Source organism: Cheilinus undulatus, linkage group 6, assembly GCF_018320785.1.
Source record: "Cheilinus undulatus linkage group 6, ASM1832078v1, whole genome shotgun sequence".
Taxonomy (NCBI): Eukaryota; Metazoa; Chordata; class Actinopteri; order Labriformes; family Labridae; genus Cheilinus; species Cheilinus undulatus.
This window is the reverse complement of record NC_054870.1, coordinates 31,106,375-31,128,879: the sequence shown is the minus strand read 5'-3', so window position 1 is coordinate 31,128,879 and position 22,505 is coordinate 31,106,375. Positions and strand designations below refer to the sequence as shown.

At 39.0% G+C, this 22,505-nt stretch overlaps 1 protein-coding gene across 1 annotated transcript in view; it reads right to left on the bottom strand.

Moving 5' to 3' along the window:
- LOC121510864 (protein bicaudal C homolog 1-like) overlaps positions 1 to 22,505 on the bottom strand; it is a 104,814-nt gene that overhangs the window by 43,068 nt on the left and 39,241 nt on the right. Inside the window, exon 3 of the mRNA XM_041789177.1 lies at positions 15,333 to 15,402. Coding sequence (XP_041645111.1) covers positions 15,333 to 15,402 — 70 coding nt within the window. The remainder of the gene's footprint in view (positions 1 to 15,332; positions 15,403 to 22,505) is intronic.

Here is a 22,505-nt window from a genome sequence, read left to right as displayed (position 1 = left end):
TCTGCCGAGTCTCATTCAAGCTGGCAGGCGACCACATCGTGTGTGGTTGAGGAGGGGAGAGGGAGTGTTGCGGTGCAGTGGAAATTTATATATTCAAGCAATCCATCAGTCAGTGGAGCTGCAGAAACACTCAAAGATGAGGAGAACAGCTCTGCAGCATCTGAGTCTCAAAGGAGACAGAGATGGCAGTGTGATTATTATCTCTTCATTTTTAAGAAACATTTCGTTAGGCATTTATCAGCTTCTTTCTCACAATGCTTTGTTAAGCTCTATCAGCTGTCACATGCAAAAGCATCTTTATAATAATAATAATAATAATAATAATAATAATAATAATAATAATAACTTTATTTGTATAGCACTTTTAAAAACATGGGTTTACAACATGCTTTGACAAGTGCAGAAGCAAGCAGAAGAACAAAGCAACAACCCAAAGAAAAGATAAGAAGACAGAACGTGACATGCAGACAACATCAGCAGAATCCACACATTTAAAGAAACTAAACAGGAATATGGATGAGATAGTAATTAATCAAGATCAATATACATCAAAACCTAGATGTCATGTGAAGCCATGCAAACTAAGACAACACAGATGTCAATCAGAGTGCAGACATGAAGCCATTCTACACAACTAAGACATCATATACATCATCAGGATGCAGGCAAGACACAGACACCAAGTACCATAAAACAATAGGAACAATAGGAACGATAGGAACCCAGGCAATGCAGGAACCCAGCTGCACAGGCTGAGACCGAGAGGACCAGAATTAAAACATGAGAAATTAAAAGAGAAACAAGGAGGAGTAAAAACAAAACAGGGGATAAATGAGAAAAAACAGTAAAATGTAAATAAGAGGGCAAAACAGACAGTAAAGCAAGGTAAAACAAGCTGTAAAACTGTAAAAACAGTAAAAAAAAAAAAAAAATAAATAAATAAAAAAAAAGCAATGACGTGAGGGAGACAGTAACGATTAAAAAGAACAGCCAGGGGGCAAGGAAATAAAATGAGGTTGACAGGGAGTAAAGGAGAGATTAAGAGGAAATTAAACTAAAACAGGTAAGAATCTGTGAGAAGATAAAAACTAAATAAGATGAGGACGAAGACGACATCACGTAAAAGCAAGTCTATAAAAATGAGTTTTAAGATGTGATTTAAAAGATGTCAATGATTCTGCATGCCTTATCTCCTCGGGCAGGTCGTTCCAAAGTCGAGGGGCTCTGATGGAGAAGGCCCTGTCACCCTTAGATTTGAGTCTCGACTTTGGAACGACCAGGTAGCCCGCGCCCGATGATCTAAGGCTGTGGGTTGGCTCATAGGGGGTTAAAAGTTCTCATATATAGAATGGAGCCAGACCCTTCAGTGCTTTAAAAGTAATTAATAAGATCTTAAAATCTATTCTAAAACTAACAGGAAGCCAGTGTAAAGATGCTAAAAGGGGGGTGATGTGATGTCGTCTGTTAAAACCAGTGAGAAGCCTAGCTGCTGCATTCTGTACAAGTTGGAGGCGAGAAAGTGATTTCTGGGAGATACCGGAGAGGAGTGAATTACAGTAATCTAATCTGGAAAAGATGAAAGCGTGAATGAGTTTTTCCAGGTCCTATTGAGTCAGTATTGTTTTTATTTTGGAGATGGTACGTAGTTGAAAGAAACAAGATTTAACGACTGATTTTATGTGATGATCAAATGAGAGGTTTAAATGACTCTTTAAATGACAAAACAACATCCTGCAAGAAACAGTGCATCTACAGCCTCTTAAAACTTCAGACTACATAACCTGACCTGACAGGGGTGTAAATATTCCTGCATCCAAAATGGTAACCTATTTTAACATTAAAGATAACATTTTATTTTTCCAAAAGCCCAGGATCAGTGATACAATAAACGATATCAAACTGCTAAACAGGTACAATATATTGCCAAAAGTATTCACTCACCCATCCAAATAATTGAAATCAGGTGTTCCAATCACTTCCATGGCCACAGGTGTATAAAATCAAGCACCTAGGCATGCAGACTGTCTCTACAAACATTTGTGAAAGAATGGGTCGCTCTCAGGAGCTCGGTGAATTCAAGCATGGCACTGTGATAGGATGCCACCTGTGCATTAAGTCCAGTCGTGAAATATTCTCACTCCTAAATATTCCACAGTCAACTGTCAGTTGTATTATAACAAAGTGGAAGCAATTGGGAAAAACAACAAGTCAGCCACGAAGTGGTAAACCACGGAAAATGACAGAGCGGTGTCAGCGGATGCTGAGGCGCATAGTGCGCAGAGGTTGCCAACTTTCTGCAGAGTCAATCGCTACAGACCTCCAAACTTCATGAGGCCTTCAGATTAGCTCCAGAACAGTGTGCAGAGAGCTTCATGGAATGGGTTTCCATGGCCGAGCAGCTGCATCCAAGCCATACATCACCAAGTGCAATGCAAAACGTTGGATGCAGTGGTGTAAAGCACGCCGCCACTGGACTCTAGAGCAGTGGAGACGCGTTCTCTGGAGTGGCGCTTCTCCATCTGACGATCTGATGGACGAGTCTGAGTTTGGTGGTTGCCAGGAGAACGGTACTTGTCTGATTGCATTGTGCCAAGTGTAAAGTTTGGTGGAGGGGGGATTATGGTGTGGGTTTGTTTTTCAGGAGCTGGGCTTGGCCCCTTAGTTCCAGTGAAAGGAACTCTAAATGCTTCAGGATACCAAGAGATTTTGGAAATGTCCATGCACCCAACTTTGTGGGAACAGTTTGGGAATGGCCCGTTCCTGTTCCAACATGACTGTGCACCAGCGCACAAGCAAGGTCCATAGAGACATGGATGAGAGAGTTTGGTGTGGATGAACTTGACTGGCCTGCACAGAGTCCTGACCTCAACCCGATAAAACACCTTTGGGATGAAATAGAGCAGAGACTGAGAGCCAGGCCTTCTCGTTCAACATCAGTGTGTGACCTCACAAATGCGCTTCTGGAAGAATGGTCAGAAATTCCCATAATCACACTCCTAAACCTTGTAGAAAACCTTCCCAGAAGAGTTTAAGCTATTATAGCTGTAAAGGGTGGACCGACATCATATCAGACCCTTTGGATTAAGAATGGGATGTCACTTAAGTTCATATGCAAGTCAAGGCAGGTGAGCGAATACTTTTGGTAATATAGTATGTAACAGTTGTGATCATCCTGAACCGTCATGTTTCTGATGTCATTGGTGCACACTGTCAGGCAAAAAAGTACGTCTGAATATGTCTACAGTCTATTGTCTATTCTGTGTAGAGAAAAAAATGTAAAAATATGCGGCCTCCACATGATATCCACACCCCAATCCAAGCGGCAGTACTACAAAGAACCGTTTGGTGCCTGCTAGAAGTCAACAAAACACACAAAGAAGAAAAGTTAGGTGCAGTGGAAAACATGTGGCAACTAGCAAGTAGACAAAGTTACAAGTCTCTAAACCATTTTACCTTTTTGTCAATCACTCTTGTAAAGCACTCTGAACTGCAACTGAATCTGTTTGTAAGGTGCTATATTAATAAAGTTTGATTGATTCATTGACTAGACTTGCTCGTTTCTGATCTCTCTCTCCTCAACTTCCTGGGCTGTCCAAAAAAGCCTCTGGATGTGAAAAAGACAGGGCAGAAGAAATTACCAATGCTAAAACATTTTAAAGGCTATGTTTGTATATATATATGGTGGCAGAGGAGCTTCATCACAGCGTCCCTACTTGTGTTTTCTGGCTCACAGGAATAGTAATTTAGCACAAAAAAACTCTACATGCGCTGCTCTTTTCCCTCTGTGCACTAGGGACAAGGCTGATCCTGCAGAGTAAAGTTGAGAGGGACCATCCAGGTCGTTATCAGTGCACAGTTCAAAAGCCTGCATTGCTGATGGTATAGGGTGCCTATGGTGTAGGCAGCTGACACATCAGAAAAAGCACTATAAATGCTGAAAATTAGGTTTTAGCGCAACATATCAACCCATACAGTCAACTTCTCTTTTAGGGAAGGCTGTGCATGTTTCAGCAAGACAATGCTAACACCCACCCATCACAACATCATGGCTTCACAATAGAAGAGCCCAGGTGCTGAACTGGCATGCCTGCAGTCCAGACCTTTCCCCAACAGAAAACAAAAAATGAAAAACCCAGAAAAAAAGACCCAGGACTGTTGAGCAGCTAGAATCCTACATCAGATTAGAATGGGATAATATAAATCTCCCAAAACTCCAGCAATTGGTCTCTTCACTTGTCACTTCTCAGACATTTATAGACTGTTGTTAAAAGAAGAGGAAATGCCACAAAAAGGTAAACAAGGCCCTGTTCCTACTTTTTTGAGATGTGTTTCTGCCATTAAATAAAAAAAATTAGCAAGTGTTCTTCATGAAATAGTAAAATGTGTCAGTTTTAACATCTGATATGTTTTTTTTAATTTTCTAATGTGAATAAAATATAGGTTTATGAGATTTGAGAGTCATTGCATTCTGTTTTATTTTTATTTTACACAGAGCTCCAACTTTTTTGGAACTGGACTTGTGACTAATGTTAATATTTCTCCCCTTAACTAGCTGCACAAGTGACATGCTTGGGTATGGCTGTGTAATGACACCAGTTAATATACATAACTCCTAAACAATGCTTCTTGAGGCTGAAGATTGTGCAATATGTATAGTGTTTTTATTATAATGAATTTTTAGAATGCATTAATTTTGTATAATATTGTTATGTGTTTGCTGGTGTTGTTGTGCCTGATGATTTGTTGTTGTGCTGTTGCGGCTGTAGGGGCCTCTATGGAGCAGCTCCTGAGTCCAGGACAAATTTCCCTGAATGGGACAATAAAGTATATTTGATTGATTGACTGATTGATTGACATAATGTTTCAACATGTTTTATGTATTTTGTTTCTTTAGTCCCTGTGTTCTGTTTCTCAGTGCAATTAATATGAAACACTACTAAGACCGTTTCATTCTTTTTAGATTTCTTTCTCATTTAGAAGAAATTTGCAAATTTACCCTAGTTTTGTTCACAACGTATGACATGCAACAGGAATGAACAGCTCTTAAGTTTTATGAATGGTCTGTAAATTAGACTTTTGTCTATATATCAAGATTCAAATCAGGTCCTCTTGTCAAGGACAGATGCCCACCCCTAAAACTTGGCATATCTGAACTACTCAGAGCTAAAGCTCATATCTGTGCAGTCAGTCAGTCTACATCTGGCTCAGCCTCATGCTAGACCCCCTAGAGGACTCAAATATGAGGAAAAAACACAAATTTAAAATGTGCAGATACACTACATACTCTCGATCCATCACCCCAATGTTAACTGTACTGAGCCGCAGGAAGTCAAACTGAGCCCCCTTCCAGGAATACCCCAACTCTTACACACACTGCAGCATTTCAGATTCAGAGTACAACCCTCAGACAGGACTCAGAACCAGATTTATTGTTACAAAGTCTTTAGGACCTTAAAGAACGCCTCGTTTTCATGGTTAGGCTACAGCTTTGGAGTGAGAAATCTTTCACATTCCAGAAATGAGGGCAACTAGAAAAGATGGTCAAACATTTATTCTGGAGACAAGGGGAATTCCTAATGTTCACATGTTTTTGGTGTTTGTTTAATTGCTGCCATCAAATGACAAAAGCAAAACCAGCATAGTCTCCATGGAGCAGCAAAATACAAGGAGACCACATAGTCTTTGAACGTGGTAATGCTAGAATGATGATTTTTTTTTTTTTTTAGAGTATCTAAAGGAGGTTTAGTTCTGTCTGAAGGCCACTGGGAGCTCTGAGGTCCTGTGCCAGCAAACAAGCACTGACCTTGTTATAGTGTCAGGGGGAGAAAGGCGACCTCAACCCACTCTACAAGAGCTGTGAGATCATCTGGGAGAGAAACAACAGCTCTTAGATGACTTGAGGGGATGGAACTAAACAAAAACCCCGAGCTGCAGCCCGAGACAGGAAAACAAAACCAAGGAAAACAAAGAAAAAAGAGCAGAAAGATCACAGTCTCAGCAGCGGTTCCAGGAAAATTTCCCATCATACAGCCGTTGTGTGTGTGAACAATAGAAATCCTCCATTTCCTTCTGTGGCACCCACTGTGACCATTAGAGGGAGTATGGCTCTTCTGGTGTCTGTCCTGCGCTGCACATCTGGCAAACATTAGCCAGCCTAAACGAGTGTTGCAGTCGTGATGTAGAACACCCCCGCATTTTTTAGACTGAGTGTGCAGCATGCCCCCCCCTTTTCTTGATTGGCTGTGGAATAAAAAATGAACACCTTCAGTCCTAATTTGGCACACACAAAAGGTAGAAAAGCAAACAAAAACATTTGCAGCTGCAAGAGCGAAGGCTTTTGACTTGCACGGATTTTACACGGCTCCACTTCCACAGAAAAGAAACCTTTTGACCCTTTTTGGAGCTCTGTACTGGCAGAGCTAAAGCATTTTTCCAGCTGAGGACTACATTTGTGAATACCACACAAACGAAGGGAAATAAGTCCTATTGGCTCTGCTCTTCTACTTTAAACATCTGCAGACAAGACAGTTAGCAAACCAGGGCATCTTTAAGATACATATCACATAAAAACAAAGCACAAATCTTTCATCTCACATTATTGACCAACCTGAAGTTGCAGTGCAGCCCTGTCTGGTGTGAGTGATGGCACCTCCTCACTATATTAAATCACTAACAGCGTGCCGATGATAGCTCGCCCCAGAGGCTAACCAACTGGCCTTATCACACTCATGCAGGTGGCAGCGTGGGATAGCTAGCTGCAGGTGATAAATGCAACAGAGGAGCTGGCATTTTGATGGAGTGTGTGGCCCTATGCAGGGAGAGGTTACAAACATACAAATCCCCTCTCATCTGCTGCTATCCTGCAGAGTGTAACTGATTCCAGACTGCACATGAAAGGCAACACTGATGCTAAATCCAGCAAAAACAAGGCACATTATGCACGTTTAAAGAATATAATTTCAGATAAGTGTCACAAAGAGCAATGCGATACTGTGCTAGGACAAAACGACAACTCATGAGGCTATTTTTAGCACAGAGGAAGTGAGTTTTATGCTGGTCATATCTAATTAAGTAATGATGCAGGAAGAAAGGAATGCAGGTTATTGTCTCAAGTTTTTTCCATATGGCTGCAGTTTTTAATTCACATGGGCCCAGTTTTTCAAAAGTAATGTGATTGGATTTTGGCTTATAAGATTGGATCAAATCTTGAAAACACGTCAGTCAAAAGAAAAAAAAACATAAAGGCTTTCAGATCAGATAACTTCATGAAGCTCAGTTAAAGTTTTGATCTGGATCAAACTTTCAAATGTTTTGTTGAAAATTCTTAAGTAGTTGTCTTAGTTGAATTGGATTTAAAAAGGATATTAGTGTTATCTCAGAAAAAAAGTTTCAGGTTGTAGAGGGAATAGAAGGTTAAAAAAATACCCTTTTAACAGTTCAAACAGTACACCTTGTCTTTCCTGATAAACACTCACTGCATATTTTACGATTCTGACTCACTGTTACTATGAGGAAGCAGCTAAAGCAGACACTGTGCTATCTTTAACTGCAGACAGCCAAAAGAAATAATGGTTTTGTCCCTATAATATCCTCTAAATAGAGCTCTTGACAATACGGGGCAATATTAAAATTTTGCTGACACCTTATAATCAATTTTAGATAATACTGATATCAATATTGAAATGTATTCCAGACCTAAAACTTAAGTCCTCAAAACCCATCATTTAAAATTTGGGGATGCACAAAGTAACTAAAACTTAAACTTCACAAATGTGCAGTCGATATTTACAGCTAATATAAGAAAATTTTTATATCCCAAATATCAGTAGTAAATATTGGCAGAATTATTGTTATTATTATTTTTTTTTCACCAATAATTCACTTTTTAAGCTCTTCACTGCCTAAAAATATTAATCTGACAATAATTAATCACTTATTATTTTCCGCAATGACCAATCAAAGTTTTTTTCAGAAAAGCATTACATAAGCAGAGATCTGAATCTCAATATTGTGTTTATGATTCTATCAGTTGTCTTACTTTTTAAAAACAAATGAGACTGAAGTGAATTTATGAAAATTATATTGTCTAAGTTCTCTCATATTAAGAATACACACTCCTCATACTTGTCAGTAATACTTTAAATGCATAGATGGTATGGTAACTGGGAAAGATTTAAACAACTGAAGTCAAACAAGGGGAGCCATAACAGATAGCGCCCTCTGTTAGTTAATAAAATATTGTAACATTTATGTTACTGATATTGCCTGAAATTGTCCATATCTGTATGCATTTTTATTTATTGTACATTCTTAGTCTTATGCTACTTTTGTTGCCCAAAAGTAGTGAAATATTCAGGCAAAAATTAAGAACGTTTTTAAAGAGCCCCAGAGAAAAAGCAGCAAGCAGGAATCCTTAGTCTAAAGCCTGGGCAAGCTGCTCATGTGAGGTGGTTTGGTTCAGCTGGGTGATATGGCCCAATATATTTTTGCTTTATCCCGATACATGGTATATATCCCAAATATCACAAGTTTGGTGATTAAAATCCACTGTTCTATTGGAATTTTTATAAAATTGTATGCATAAAAGGTAAAAATCAATATGAAATCAAATTTAGCACACTGTTTTATTTTGAAACAGACTTCATTCAAAATTTTACTAATAAATCAAATGCACATAAATCGTAAAATACTCAGTCTTTTACAGTGTATGGAGAGTCCTGAAATCTTTTCTGTGTTATGTTTACTATTGCTGATTATAAAATGATTATTTTCCTCATTAAAGGTGAAGCAAACCTACACAATACGCACCAATCCTGCATGCAGCAGATGGCTAAAACCCTGAAGGCTAGTCCTCCATTCAGGCTCACAGCTGTGATTACATTAGTCGATTATCTGTGCTGATGAACGCTGGACCAGTTTCTGACAAGTGCATAACATGGGGCAAGCTTGTTTGGAGGCAGGAACATTTTAACTCTGCGTTGTTGGTGTTTTGAACTGTTAGGTTGAGATAAGTGTCCATAGTCGGGGAGAGGTGGATCATATTTGTCCACTGCTGGGCCGTTTAGCAGGGAGTTTTCAGAAAAATGTTCACGCCCAGGCAAATCACGTATTCTGGGTGTCTTTATGTGATTTTAAAATCCTGGCTTTTCAACAACACTGGGCTCATGTCTTTAGCAACGTGTTGTGTTACTGCCACTGTTATCTCGGAGTCATCTTGCAAAGTATTTTAACGATTACCACGTGAGTTCGACCTCTTCCTGTTTTAAGGCTGAGCCACTGCTAGATGACAGATACTCCAGTAGACACAATTTATTGCCCACCCCTAGTTTGTGATATTGGAAAAACTGTTGGAAAAAATTCAATGAAAAGGGGTAGAAAGAATAATAATCCCAAAATATATGCCCCATCTTCACAAAACATTAATTAACAAATCATATAAATGCATAACAAAAAATCTGAAATAAAACAAACCGGCTACAGGACAAAACAGCTGCTAAAATCTTGATACCAGTTTAGAAGTTAAAAAATCATGTTACACCAAATCACAAAATCAAGATTGTGTCATCATGACAAAACGGTAATCTTGTTTCATTGTACTTTCTCAGCATACTCATTTTTTATTTTAAGCATAATGTCTGACTTAAACTTTTTGGTTTTTCAGTTAAGATTGTTCCACAGAAACTCAATGTTCCAAAAAAAAAAAAAAGACTTTTTGTAAAGTGTAGGGATATACTCAATACGTTAAAAAAAATTCTGATAATAGGGGTGTGACATGACGCTTATCTCACGAGACGAGATGAGGCGAGACGACATTTGGGCCCACCAGACACGAGATGAGATTTTACACCTTTTTTAATATTGGAAAAAAATAAATGTCGTAAAAATATAGCCTTTATATGGCTGAAAGTCATAATTGCAAGGCATTCAGGTCTAATCAGAAATGTTTGAACTCCTCTTGTAGTGAATAGGCTATCAGTGCTTACACACAGTTTGTCTTGTCCAACTCAAACTGTACATTTTAATGCTCTTCAAATCAAACCTTTCATTTTAATAGTCTACCAAAACTTTATTTTACCACGCTATGCACTCATTGCTACAATTACAATAATAGTAATAAAAGCATTTAGATTATTTTGAAAGTAATTCAAAAACTGTTTACAACAGACTGAAATATAAAGAGCTGCATTAGTAAAATTAAACTATTCCTCATCCTCTTTAAGTACATCCATATTTAAAACACTCTAAAGAAATATTTCTGTCAATGTCATGTTTGTTTTTTACAGTGATTTAGAGAAATAGCTTATTTTATCGTTTTGTGGTCTTTTGTTTCATATGAGCTTTGACAGTGTTGGACACGACGCACAGATGAGCGTGTGTGTTGGTGAACGAGCGTGTGTCTCTGCTCTGCCTGCTGTCAGACGGCAAACACTGGGCTTTTAACTGAGGCTAGAACCTCGGTTTTAGGAGCTAACAGTGGACTCTATGGCGCTCACACAGTTTGTTTTGCTAAGTTTACTGCTGCAGTATACAACGGCCTGCTGTGGTACACATGTTAAGCTTCTGATTATATGCACAGCCAACAGCTGATGGATGTGTGACTGACAGACGGTGAGATGAAAGGTGGATATGACGAAGCAGCAACTGAATCAAAGTTATAAAGTCACAGATACCGGTACTATGAGCGAGTCTGTGCATACACAAACTCGCGGAGACTGCACAGGTTTCCAGCAGCACAATAATCATTTCACACTGTTATGATGAACTTATAATGCATTTGCGGATCATGTGCAGCCCCGAGTAGCGCATGCAGAGGAGGGGGTGAGGGGTTGGAGCGGTGATCTGAATCGGCCACGGATCAGCTCCGTTAATTAATTAACTGGCAGACCAGCAATTTTAAAGTGTCCAGGGCATCTCTGTGATCTTTTATAACTTCCAGTTAGGTATTGTTTTCTGTCAGGAGAGAACTCCTGCTCCTAGTGTCTGGGCAATATTGATCTCGCAAGATGATTTTCACCTCAACGAGACATCTAGTGACATTTTGATCTCATCACACCCCTAGATGATAATTGCAGAATAGAGGTCCATTAAAAGCTGTAAGACCTAATTTTCCTCCATTCCCATTCATTCCTAATGATAACCCAGGGTTTTTATAGGGAAATACTCAATAGTTAAAACTACATCCATATTAACCATAACTTTACAGCCATGAACACTACTACAAACTATTCATAAGAATTGAAAAGTAAGGGTTTAGCACATACCTTATGTGATACCAGTTTGTGACACCTTTGATCACAAGATTGGGTTGTGGTCCAGTTTGATGGAAAGAGAATGAATAAACACTCACATACAGCTATTATTTTGTTTAATCCCTGTTCAGAAATGTAGTCATGTATGGTCTGGGATTTTGTCTCCAAATAGCCATTATAAACAGATTTTATTTGAAACTTATAAAGACCACATCTTTCCATTCATTTTAGATGAGTGTTATAAAACAATTCAATGTTTAAATTTTCAATTCTTTGGGCAAAATACCCAAAAGGGTTGCTCTAATCAATTTCAAACTTGGTTGTAAACTTAGTCCAGATTTGTTTTTCATGAAAAATTGGTGACAAGATCAGGGAGATCTAATCAAATGCTGTGTACTAGATGGATTGTGGTGCCAATCTGGCTCAGTAAGTGGAGCATGCACCCTGTATACAAAGGTAACTCTTTGGTGCATTGGCCTTGGCCCCTCAATCCATGTGTAAAGTCCTCTCTCCTCCCAAAATGTTCTCCCACTCTTCAGTCTTACCATCAATAAAGGCAAAAAACATAAAAAGTATACTTCATAGCTGGATCATTTGAATTCTTCTTAAACTCTGAACAACTTGTGTGTGTGATAGTAAGATTTCAGCCTAACGTCAGAAGTAAGATATTCTCCTTCTAGCGTGCCTCCTCTCTCTCTTACATGTGTTCAGGTTGTTAAAACACATGGGCAGCTCCACATGTCTCATCTCTCACGGATGAGTTCCCTCAAAAGATAATTGAGTGATAATCCAACATTCCTCTCCTCTCGGTTTACGCAACTCAGAGGACAAATCTGACAGGCTACAAATCATGGCAGAAGGCTTTAAATAGCCTTGTTTCATACATAGAACATCATTACCAGGTGGTGCTGGGAGCAGGTTTTGTGAATGAACTAATGGTTGGGATGAATGGATGTTTGTGTTGCCAGTTACAGTTGATTAAGCATCCAGAGAGAAGAATGTAAGAGATTCTGATGTAACTCCGTCATTTATTCTCTGTGCAGAGTGACTGAGGTAGTTACATAACGTCATTGGCTTGCACATCTGGCCTGAAGACGCACACTTGTGATTCCCCCGGGGATGACAAAGCGGGCAGAGCTACACCTATTCCTCACCCCCATTACCCCCGAACCCACGACTCAGCCCCTCCCGGGTGAGCTTTAAATAACCGTGATAATGTTTTATTGGTAACAGAGTGCTGGAACAACTCTGCCAATACACACATGACTCGCAGTGCCCCGCCTCCATGGCAGAATCACAAATTCCTCACACAGATGAAGTCACTGAGAAACAGAAATATGCACGCTTTCATCCTTCAAACCTCTCAAAAACATTTTTATAATAAACTCACATGCAACCCTGAAATCCTCCCCTCCTGTCTAAGTCCAGTAAAACAACAGAAACTTTAATCATTAACATGTCTGAGCTGGAGAAGTTACTCAACTATGCTGTTAACATAAGATAACATTTTAGAAAGATATGTGAGAAAAATTAAAGTAATATGCTTAGGTAAGTGATTAAAACTTATGTCTGGGATTGTGGACTTAGATGCATAGCAGATTACGTGTTTCTATGAAACCCATGCAGACCTGACAATTACCAGTCAGGTTAAGGCAAAAGCAATACAAGCCCCAAACAGATCTAACATTGGAATCAACATCTACAAGAAACAAATTTTCTCTTTTCAAGAATCAGATTCCATATTCTTAGTCCAAGTTTTTAAAATCAATTAAACAACAAATTGTTACGACTGGACAACAGGCTTCACATCATTGCTGATAGAGAGTGAATCATCACTGGGGTTTTTCACTGCGTGTATGGCTCCAACTGAGACAGGTGTTCTGAAAACCGTAAATAACATGAAAGCAAACAGTTAGCCTCGATAAATCAAGCTGACTTATAAAGAAGCACACAACTGACTGTTATGTCACTGGCTGTATCATCTGCCTTTATTTGTATGTTTAATTCATCCTACAAAGTAGCTGGTCTGCGGTAACTATGGAAACAGAGTGCAGGAAAATGTTTGGCTTGTTTGGCTACAGTTCAGTTTCAGTTTAAGAGTGGATCTAGTTAAGATTTTACTTTTTTACTGTTTTCTCCTATAGCCACCTTATTCCTAGCCCCCATAATACCTTGTGTGAATTCTGGGTGTGCATTCTGTCAAACCGGTGTTTCTGTAGTAATGAGATACTAATCCTGATTATCAGATGGATTCTGGGATTAAAATGTAAGAAGGTCATCTCTTATGGCTCAAGCAGGATAATGTGATTACCGTAGTTCCTCTAATAAAGACTGGGATTCAAACTGCAGCCGGGCCCCGTATTACGGCCAGGGTCCTGGTCCATATGAACAAATAATACCCCCCCGTCCCTTAATAGGCTGGATATTATTTTATTTAACCTTTATTTAACCAGGTTAGTCCCATTGAGATCAGTGATCTTTTATTCAGGAATGGCAGCAACACACAGTTTGAACAACACATGTACCCACACTCCATGGTATTCTGAGAGTTTGAATTCAAGAGTTTCACTAAAGATTTAAAAATATTCAGAGTCACCAAGTTTGGAAGTTTAAAATTGTTCCAAGACAAAGGAGCAGAAAACCTAAAAGCCTTCTTTCCCAGCTCAGTTCGGACTTTGGGGAAAACAACTTGCACAAGTTCAAACGAATGCAGGTTGTGCAATCCATCCTTCAAGGTTAAAAGGTAGGAAGGGTATTCCAGAATGGTTTCATAAATTAAGACATATCAATGTCCAAGATGATGTGTACTCAAAGAAGTCCAGCTGACTTTAGAGTATAAAGTACAATGGCGAGTAAGAAATCCACAGTTTGTGATGAATCTCAGAGCTCCATGATACACACTGTCCATCATATGAAGACTCTGATAAGAGGCATTCATGTAAAAAACATCCCCATAATCAAGTACAGTCCTGTATTTGTGCACAGAATGAATTCTCACACTGACGAGTAAAATCAGGATGGATCAGGTGCAGCACAAGGACAACAAAAGTGTAACAGGACTTAGTTACAACACTTCTTCAGGACATTTCTGATTGAGGGTAGTTCACAGATGCATGCAGTCTGCATCACTCGCCATTCAGAGTTCCCTGCCTCACTGAACAGATCTATTTCAACTTCTCAAGATAAATAGGACAATCTGAACCAGACCAGAAGAGCTGAATGGAAATTTCTCATCCAAGTAAGTTTATAGAGCTTTATTCTTCTTATAGCTGATAATTAGACAAGCTACAATCGGCACAATAGATTTACTTGATGAAAACATTGTCAGCTGTTGACATGGAAAACTGAGCTGAAATAACTAGTTTTAGATTAGTTACCCGTTACTCTGATGAAGCCCACAGACCAAAACAGCTGTTCAGATACACTAAGGAGGAGCACTTAGACGGTAGCTGAAGCTTGCATTACAAATTAGTGCCAAACAAAGAACGCTTCAAAATATTCTTTATAGCTTACGATTGGGCTATCATTTTTTTCATCCATTTACCTTAAACTCCGAAATCTCTTAAAGTTAATGCCGCTCCTATTGCAAAGTTCCTTGTACAACCCAACTTAAAAAATAAGGAAACATCCCTTTGAAGTTTTTCATCACTGTTAGAGCTGCTGAACACGCCACTAGCCTTTTCCTCTACTTTGCTCCTAAAAATAAAGTTAATAGATGGGAGTGTTATAAAACTTCCCAGGTCGTCTTGCATTCATATCACAGGTGTTGTGGGGAGACAACCACAGTAATGGGGTCTTGTCAGCTTCTAGCGTTTCCCCAGATTCAGCGATTCAAAGATTTATCACACTCAAGGTCAAGATGTTACCCTAATTGCCAATACTGCTGTTAACAGCACCCCCTCTAAGCCTCGTGCTCACAACTAAATCCCAGCCGTGGTAGTATTCAGTAGAAAATCAACCCTCCTCTTGTGATACTGTTTAGATATCAATTTTGTGCACATAATATAATGGCATTAAGCTCTGACATAATTAAAGAGTATTCTGACTAATGCATTAAGAAGAAAGTGAAGAAAAATGACTTACCTTTTTTGGATTTGGCACCAATTTTCAGTTTGGATGGCCATGCTATCTGTGTTTGGGTCTCGTCCATGATCTGAAATAGAGCCAAAGAAGATTAATATTACCTTATAATAAATAGAAGTATTGACAAATATTAAAAACATTTTGACAAAAAAAAATAAACACTCTGTAATGTTGTTTCTTCAGTCTTGGTTATAGTCATGACCAAGAATGAGAACATACATTTGCACAAAAATAACAAATTATTAGACAGCATATACGTAGTGATGATAATTTCCTCAACACAACAATCAATTGGGCCCTGGTCAGAATAATATCGGACCATTTCAGTTGTAATGTGGTGCGTGCTTAGTCTGAAATGTTGACAGCTTCACACTGACTCTCTTATAATAGAAAACATTCATTTGAACATGTGAAACACGGCATTTACAGCCAGCAGTACCAGGAAGAGGCTTTGCATGATGAAAAACTGCAGAATAAAATTGTCAAAAAAAAAAAACTTAACAGGTTATAAAACCCAGAGAAACAAAAGGAACTTTGAGTCCAGTTTAAACAGAGTTGGTGATATAAGCTTATGTGATGTTTCCAAAAGATTCCTCTTTCTATTCAACACCCAAATCCTCCCATACAAACCCCTGCCAAAAATCTTAAACAGAAAAAAGGAAAGAGAAAGATGAGAGAGAAAAAAATCACTTGGCTTTGGTTCACATGAAAAATGCCAACTACAATCTAAGCAAGAGCCCTTTGACAAGTCTAGTCCCCATAACCAGGAGCATATGTACCAATGTAAAAATGAAAACTAGCAGCAAGTCAGGGCACTGCCAGCATTTTAACTCCAGAAAATCTGTTACCCAATTCAATTCCTGTTTCTCTGAGATCTGCCAGGAAGTTCAGTTTCTATCTACAAACCTACAAAGAACTACCTGATAACTACAAACAATGATAAAAACATTGTTAAACTGCAAAATTGAGAAGCAGTCGCTCTATCCTGATGGCTCTGTCCTCGATCTGGACGATCCTTGTTTTCACAAACGTCCCGTGGTCTTTTGTTTGTTTTAATTCTTTCCAGGGGTTTGTGTTTTCGGGGTGGAGGAGATATGAATTTCTCAAAGTTTCAGACACGTGCTTAAGGCTGCTTCAAACCATTACATGAGCAGCACTAAATGCTGTGGTCCACTGAATTAAGCAATGAGCTGCACGTTGTATTTCAAATGTGACAGAAAGAGCCATCAGCACTTCCAGTGAAAAAAAGTTTGCAAAGCTTAGTAGCACTACTTCTCACAGCCTTCGCTTTTGATTTGTTTTTTTCTAATTACATCTACTCCTTTCTAAGCAAGAGTCATACAGTCCATACTCCTCAGGGAACTTCTGCACAAATCAAAAAGGGAAGCGCTTAAATCCCTCCATATGCTCTTCAGGATGTAGCACGGTCTGTTTGGCATCCTTTACAACAAACTCTGACGGTTTTATTCACTGCCAGCTTCATACCTGCAAAACAGAGATTTGAAAATAGCTGATGTATGCCTTTTCTTTTTTTCTTCAGCAGGCATTCACTCCAGAGTCCATGATGGTTGACTGGAAGCCGTTTCAAGCCTCACTGATTTTCTACAGTATCCCATAATCACATATAAATCTGAGAGTGAAGACGAGTAAAAGAAAGGGTGCATATGACAGCTATCGGCTCAAGAAAAACTTTCGGGAGCAAAAAGAAAAAAAAGAAACTTTCAGCAACCTTAAAGTCATAATCAGAGCTGAAAATATTTTTTGAGGCCCTTTGAGGGCCTAACTAAACTTAGCAGAAAAGTAAGGAAATTTCAGTTTGGTGGATTATATCTTTTTTGTAACAATGTTTCGTGGCAATAAATCTTATACCGTTGGAACGCCTGTTTATTTTCCTTTAAAATGGTGCCACATTCATAAGGAGCATGCGTTTGTGGGATTAGCAGCAGAGCTGAGTATGTGGGTTGTGCCCATGAAAAGTTTGTACAATCTTCTCCAACATTGCCAACCAGCTTATTCTGCTGTTGCTGCTGACTCCTGTTTTGAGCTTCTAGTGCTGACAGTCAGGTGCCTGAGTTGCACCTACTGTGTTCAGCGATGAGTCCAGATTCTGCCTATGACAGTTGGATCGTAGGGTCAAAGTGTGCAAAAGGCTATGCTGATTGCTGCACCAGTAGACAAACATCTTTTGGTGGAGGCAGAGTGAAGTGTTGGGTGGCATCTCCCACTTGAAAAATGATGCTTGTCATCATTGGAGCCAATCTCAATGCAGAGAGTTATGGAGATGAGATTCTGGAGGTGCCAGGTTGCTGTGGCTGTGTATGGTGTATGGTTCCACCAAACAAGAGTCAATGGCAGAATAAGCTGTTTGGCATTAGCAGAGAAGATTTGGCAAATTTTTCATGGGTGTAACCCACTCACTCAGCCCTGCTGCTCATCCCATAAATGCATGTTCCTTACAAATGTGGCACCACTTAGAAAGGAAATAAACAGACTTTACAACAGTTTAAGATTTACTGACAAGAAGCATATTGTTGCAACCAAGAAACAATTAAACAAACACATGTGTCCTTACTTTTTGTGCTAACTTAATCTGCATAAAAAAGAAAAGGGCTTTTAAGGCCAGGTCGGATCATTCTTTAGTTCAACACATACCAAAATTCCTTTGAAACTCATAAACTGATCACAGTGAGCCTGTGAAATTATTGCAAAACCCACTTGCGTGGCCAAAGTGTATTTATTGATGTTTTGGTGCATTCTTTCTTCTCTCTCTTAAGCTCTTGGCTCCTTTTTATATCTGCGTGTATTATCATGCATTATTATTATTATGTAATGGCAGAGAAACTTTCTTGAAGTTTTTATTGCCTGAATTGCAGAAACTACAAGAATTAAGCATTATTTTGCACAATGAAAATGAAGAACTCTTCTTAGATAGTGTTGCTCAACTATATTTGTAAGGAATTCTTCTGTGGTGTTGTTAAAGTGACTCAGGCGAAAACAGCTCAAGCATCCAGCGTGCTAATGATCCCCCTTTAATGTCCTCTTACTGGAAACCTTCCCATCCTCCCCTCTCTGCTGTATTATCACAAGTGCTGCAATAATATTATCAGTCTATCAACTCTGAATGGTTTTACATGCGATGAAATGAAGGCCTGCAACCAAAATCTGATGACTTGGTGTTCATTTCAGCCTCAAGGCACAGGCCACTCTGATCTACAGCCCTGCACCCTCCTTCCCTCCACTCTGCCGTCGTCTGCTCCATGTGTGAAAGAACAATAAATCACAACTACCCAGTGGCTGAATGCGTAACTTTTCCTCCATCAGCTGGAGTCACGTGCTTTTGTGAACAGCTGGATGTAACACAACATTTGAGGACACTCTGTTCCTGTTGATAAGGAGAAATTCCTTCACTTTTGCCTCAAACTTGAAATCAGTTTTTGTTTTTTTTTCCTAAAAAACTCTTGTGACAGATGCGTTTGGATTTTGTAAAGAAGGCATTCAATTTAAAACCACAAATTAAATAAATATAAAAGTACCACAAACTCTCAGAGGATGTTAAAGCTGCAGTTGCAAATTGGGAGTAAATGCTAAATGATTTACTGTAAAACTCCCCATAAAAATGTCACTGGAAATTTCCCTTTTAGTCACTGTTATCATAAATGTGCGATAACCTTTAGTAGGAAACCCAAGTTAAAAGAAGCATGTGATAAAAATGACAAAGGCAACATCATATCCGAGGTAACTCCTACTTTACTTTCCTATAATTATGAAAATTAAAAGCCTTTGCCTCATCGACTTTTCCTCAGAAGGGCCTTGTTGAGAGAGACCTGTTTCCTGTCCAGTGTTGCTGTTCTTGGCTGCGTCCTGCAGATGGGACTGATTTCTGACAGACCACACACCGTTTTAAAAGGCTGCATGGCGTTTATTTTTATGGAGGGGGCTAGCAAATGCCTCTCAAATAGGTCCAGTTATTTCCACAAATTGAGTTACGTATACATTAGGCACCCCGCCCTTTCTTCTCTACTGTCCCACCCTTTTCTGTAAGTGAATAAATACATAAAGGCGTCTGATTAGCTTCACGGCACGGCCTTGACATGCTGATTGGTTCTAAGGGGCTTGCAGCTGCTGTATGCATACATGCACAGAGCTGTAGGTGAAATCAAACAGGATATCGCCAAGGCGATGCCCTGAGACTTGCAGCATGTGTTTGATACACGTGACTGCGTGTCTGTACGTCTGTATGAGTATGTTTAGCATAGCAGCAATCAACATGGCAGAGGCATGTTTCCTGGCCTGCACTGCGATGGTGCAGCTGTTGATTCAGCTGGAATGTGAGTGTGTAGAAGTGTGAACGTTTGTGTGTTTGTTAGGGGGACAGAGGGCTGATGGGGGCTGTAAAGAGGTTGGGAACAGAGCTAAGAAACTGACTGAAGGAACAGCAAGGCTCCAAGCTGTCAGCATGGACTCCAACCATCCCCACGAGACCTGACAGTCATAAATGAGTTCAAGCTAACAATCTGAGTGCTAACTGGCAGCTAAAGCCCAGTTAAACCTCAGGGCTAATGCTAACATATACACACATACAGGGCTATGAAAGAGTGGCACATATACCAAGGAGGGCACTAGGGAATAACGCTCCACAGTACATCTTTCAATGTGAAAAAATAAATCTGCAACAAGAAAAAAATCATGACAAACTAATTTGGGTAGCTTTATGAGTTTGTTTTTTTGCAATTATGCTAATTTATCGATTCAAACATTGTTTTAATACTAAATATATCACCCTGGCTGCCTCAAGTTTCCTTTTGGTATAAAATTCTCTAGCACCACAAACCAAATGAAATAAAATTACTCCTGGCCTAACATCAGAGAGCACTAACACTTATATATCGAGACTGAAATTACTCACACAGCCAAAACTCCTTGGATAAAGCAGTGGAAGAGGGATCAGTTATGGCTAAGGGGTTCAAAAGCAACTCTTAACTCGAATCCACTCCGAGCTCTTCTGTGGGGCTCAGTTATCGGCTCACCAAGCCTAGTTTTGTGGCTCTGCGCCGTCCTGTGGCTCTACTTTAGCACTGCTTTCCAAACGGCTTTGTGGTCAGAGCCATGATCTGACACCGTGACAGGTTCCAGTCCAGCACTTTCCCTGTACAACAGCGAGATGAACTGCTCACTGACGCACGCGGTCTGTTGAATTAATCAAGTTGAACAGTGGCAGAAAAAAAGGTTTGTCTTTGAATGATTACTTTAGCTGAGTCTGAAGTCACATACTCATTCCCTGCTCCTGTCTTTGAGGATTTTTCATAGTGGACTCAAAACAGAGCTCATCGGCACAACAAAGAAAACACTGTCAGACACTCAGTGGATGCTGATCATCGCTGCACACTTCAAATGTACAGCTCAGGGCTGGGGTCTATAATAACACCAACAGCATGAATTCCAGGGATAAAAAATATCAAACTAAGAGTAATTACACAAAATAACTAAGCATGGGTACTAGGTTAGCTCAGAGGCTACAGTCCTCAGTGCACTAGTTGCAGGTTCGAATCCTGATCCTGGTACTGTTTGGCTTTCCCACACTCACCCAAAATTTCCTGTCTCTTTTCAGCTGTCTTTTCTTTTGTTGACAAAAAGCCTCAAAACCATCTTAAAAAAAAAAAAAAGTAATGTTTTAATCAATTTGACATGGCAGAAGCGATGGATGATTTTGAGGTTGAGAATATGTTTGTTTTTAAGTGAGTATGATATGTGAGGTGAGCAGATTACGGATAAAAACTGTTAAATACCATAATTCAGGCTGTCAAACTATTAAAACTAAATAAACTGTAATCTCTGAGTTTTTATAGCTGATCACGACAATTCCTTATTTTTGCCACACTTTAAATGTTTGTTTAACTTTGTCTTAAAGTAAGGGGAATTAACTCCTTGTTTGAATACAGATGTGCTTTAATTTTAAATACAATAAAGAACTTTGGCTAGATTGAACATTATGACGTGAACTTAAGCATGCAAAATGTAACTTGTAATGGATAAAAAAAAGCGAATAAGGAAAGAGTAAAAAAGATAAATGTTTGATAACCACGGTGCAGATGACTTTGGAAACGTCCACTGAGCTGTGTGTGAGTTTTCAAAGTCAAATAGGAGCAGTGGCGTCCTTTTTAACGTCACTGTGCAGTGGCTTAACCAAACTGTGCTGAACGGAGCACAACATACGTGATCAATGCAATTACAAAATCAATTCACTAGTTATGGACCTTAATCACATTGTGATACATCAATGCTCACAGCCCCAATTGTAGGAGACGAGTCTGATGGATGACACAAACATCACTACCAACATGAAGCAGGGTAAAAAAAACTGTGCAAAACTGTGCAAGGCCCCAAAGCATATAAATTACATATACTGGAAATGTATATAAACCCTGCTTACTTAAACAAGAGCAGGAGCCACAGAGTCAACAAATGCCCTACATTTCACTATTTTTGCTATGGATTAGGGCTGAATGAGTTTGGAAAATAATCTAAAGGTAATTTTTTTCTTCAATATTGCAATTTGATATGTGATTTTACTCTCTTTAATCCCTAAACAAGGGCTAAAAAAAAAAAAAAAAAAATCTAACTCTTTGTCATTTTCAGATTTGATAAGAAAAAAGTACAAAAATGAAGAAGGATTGTTCATAGACTTTTCTAAAAAAAAAAAAGGCACTTGAATGATTGCATGATATGTCATGCATAGCATCTCTGCTGCAAAAAACAAAGTCTAAAAATGCTATTTTGGCACAAATTTCAGGTCAAACAAATATTGCGCCTTCTGGGATTTAATCTAATTTTCCATTAACAGCCCAACCCTAATATGGATTTATTTGATTGAGCAGTTGTTTTAAAATAGTTCTTTAATTCTCAACCAACGTTTCAAAATGGCTTGCTTGTGAGGTATAATCAGTGTGACTTTATAAAATAAAATCTGCATTTTTGTTAGTAATTATTAGGGCTGTAAAAGATTACAATTTTTAACCAAGATTAATCTACTAATTTCTGTAGTGAATCGTGATTAATCCTTATTATCACATTTTTAAATTCCTCTGTTGTGCATTTAAAACTGCAGTGCACTGTCTTAAACTAGGAGTAACTGCTTCTGATTTTGAATCAGACCTGCTTTTAAAGGTAGACCAA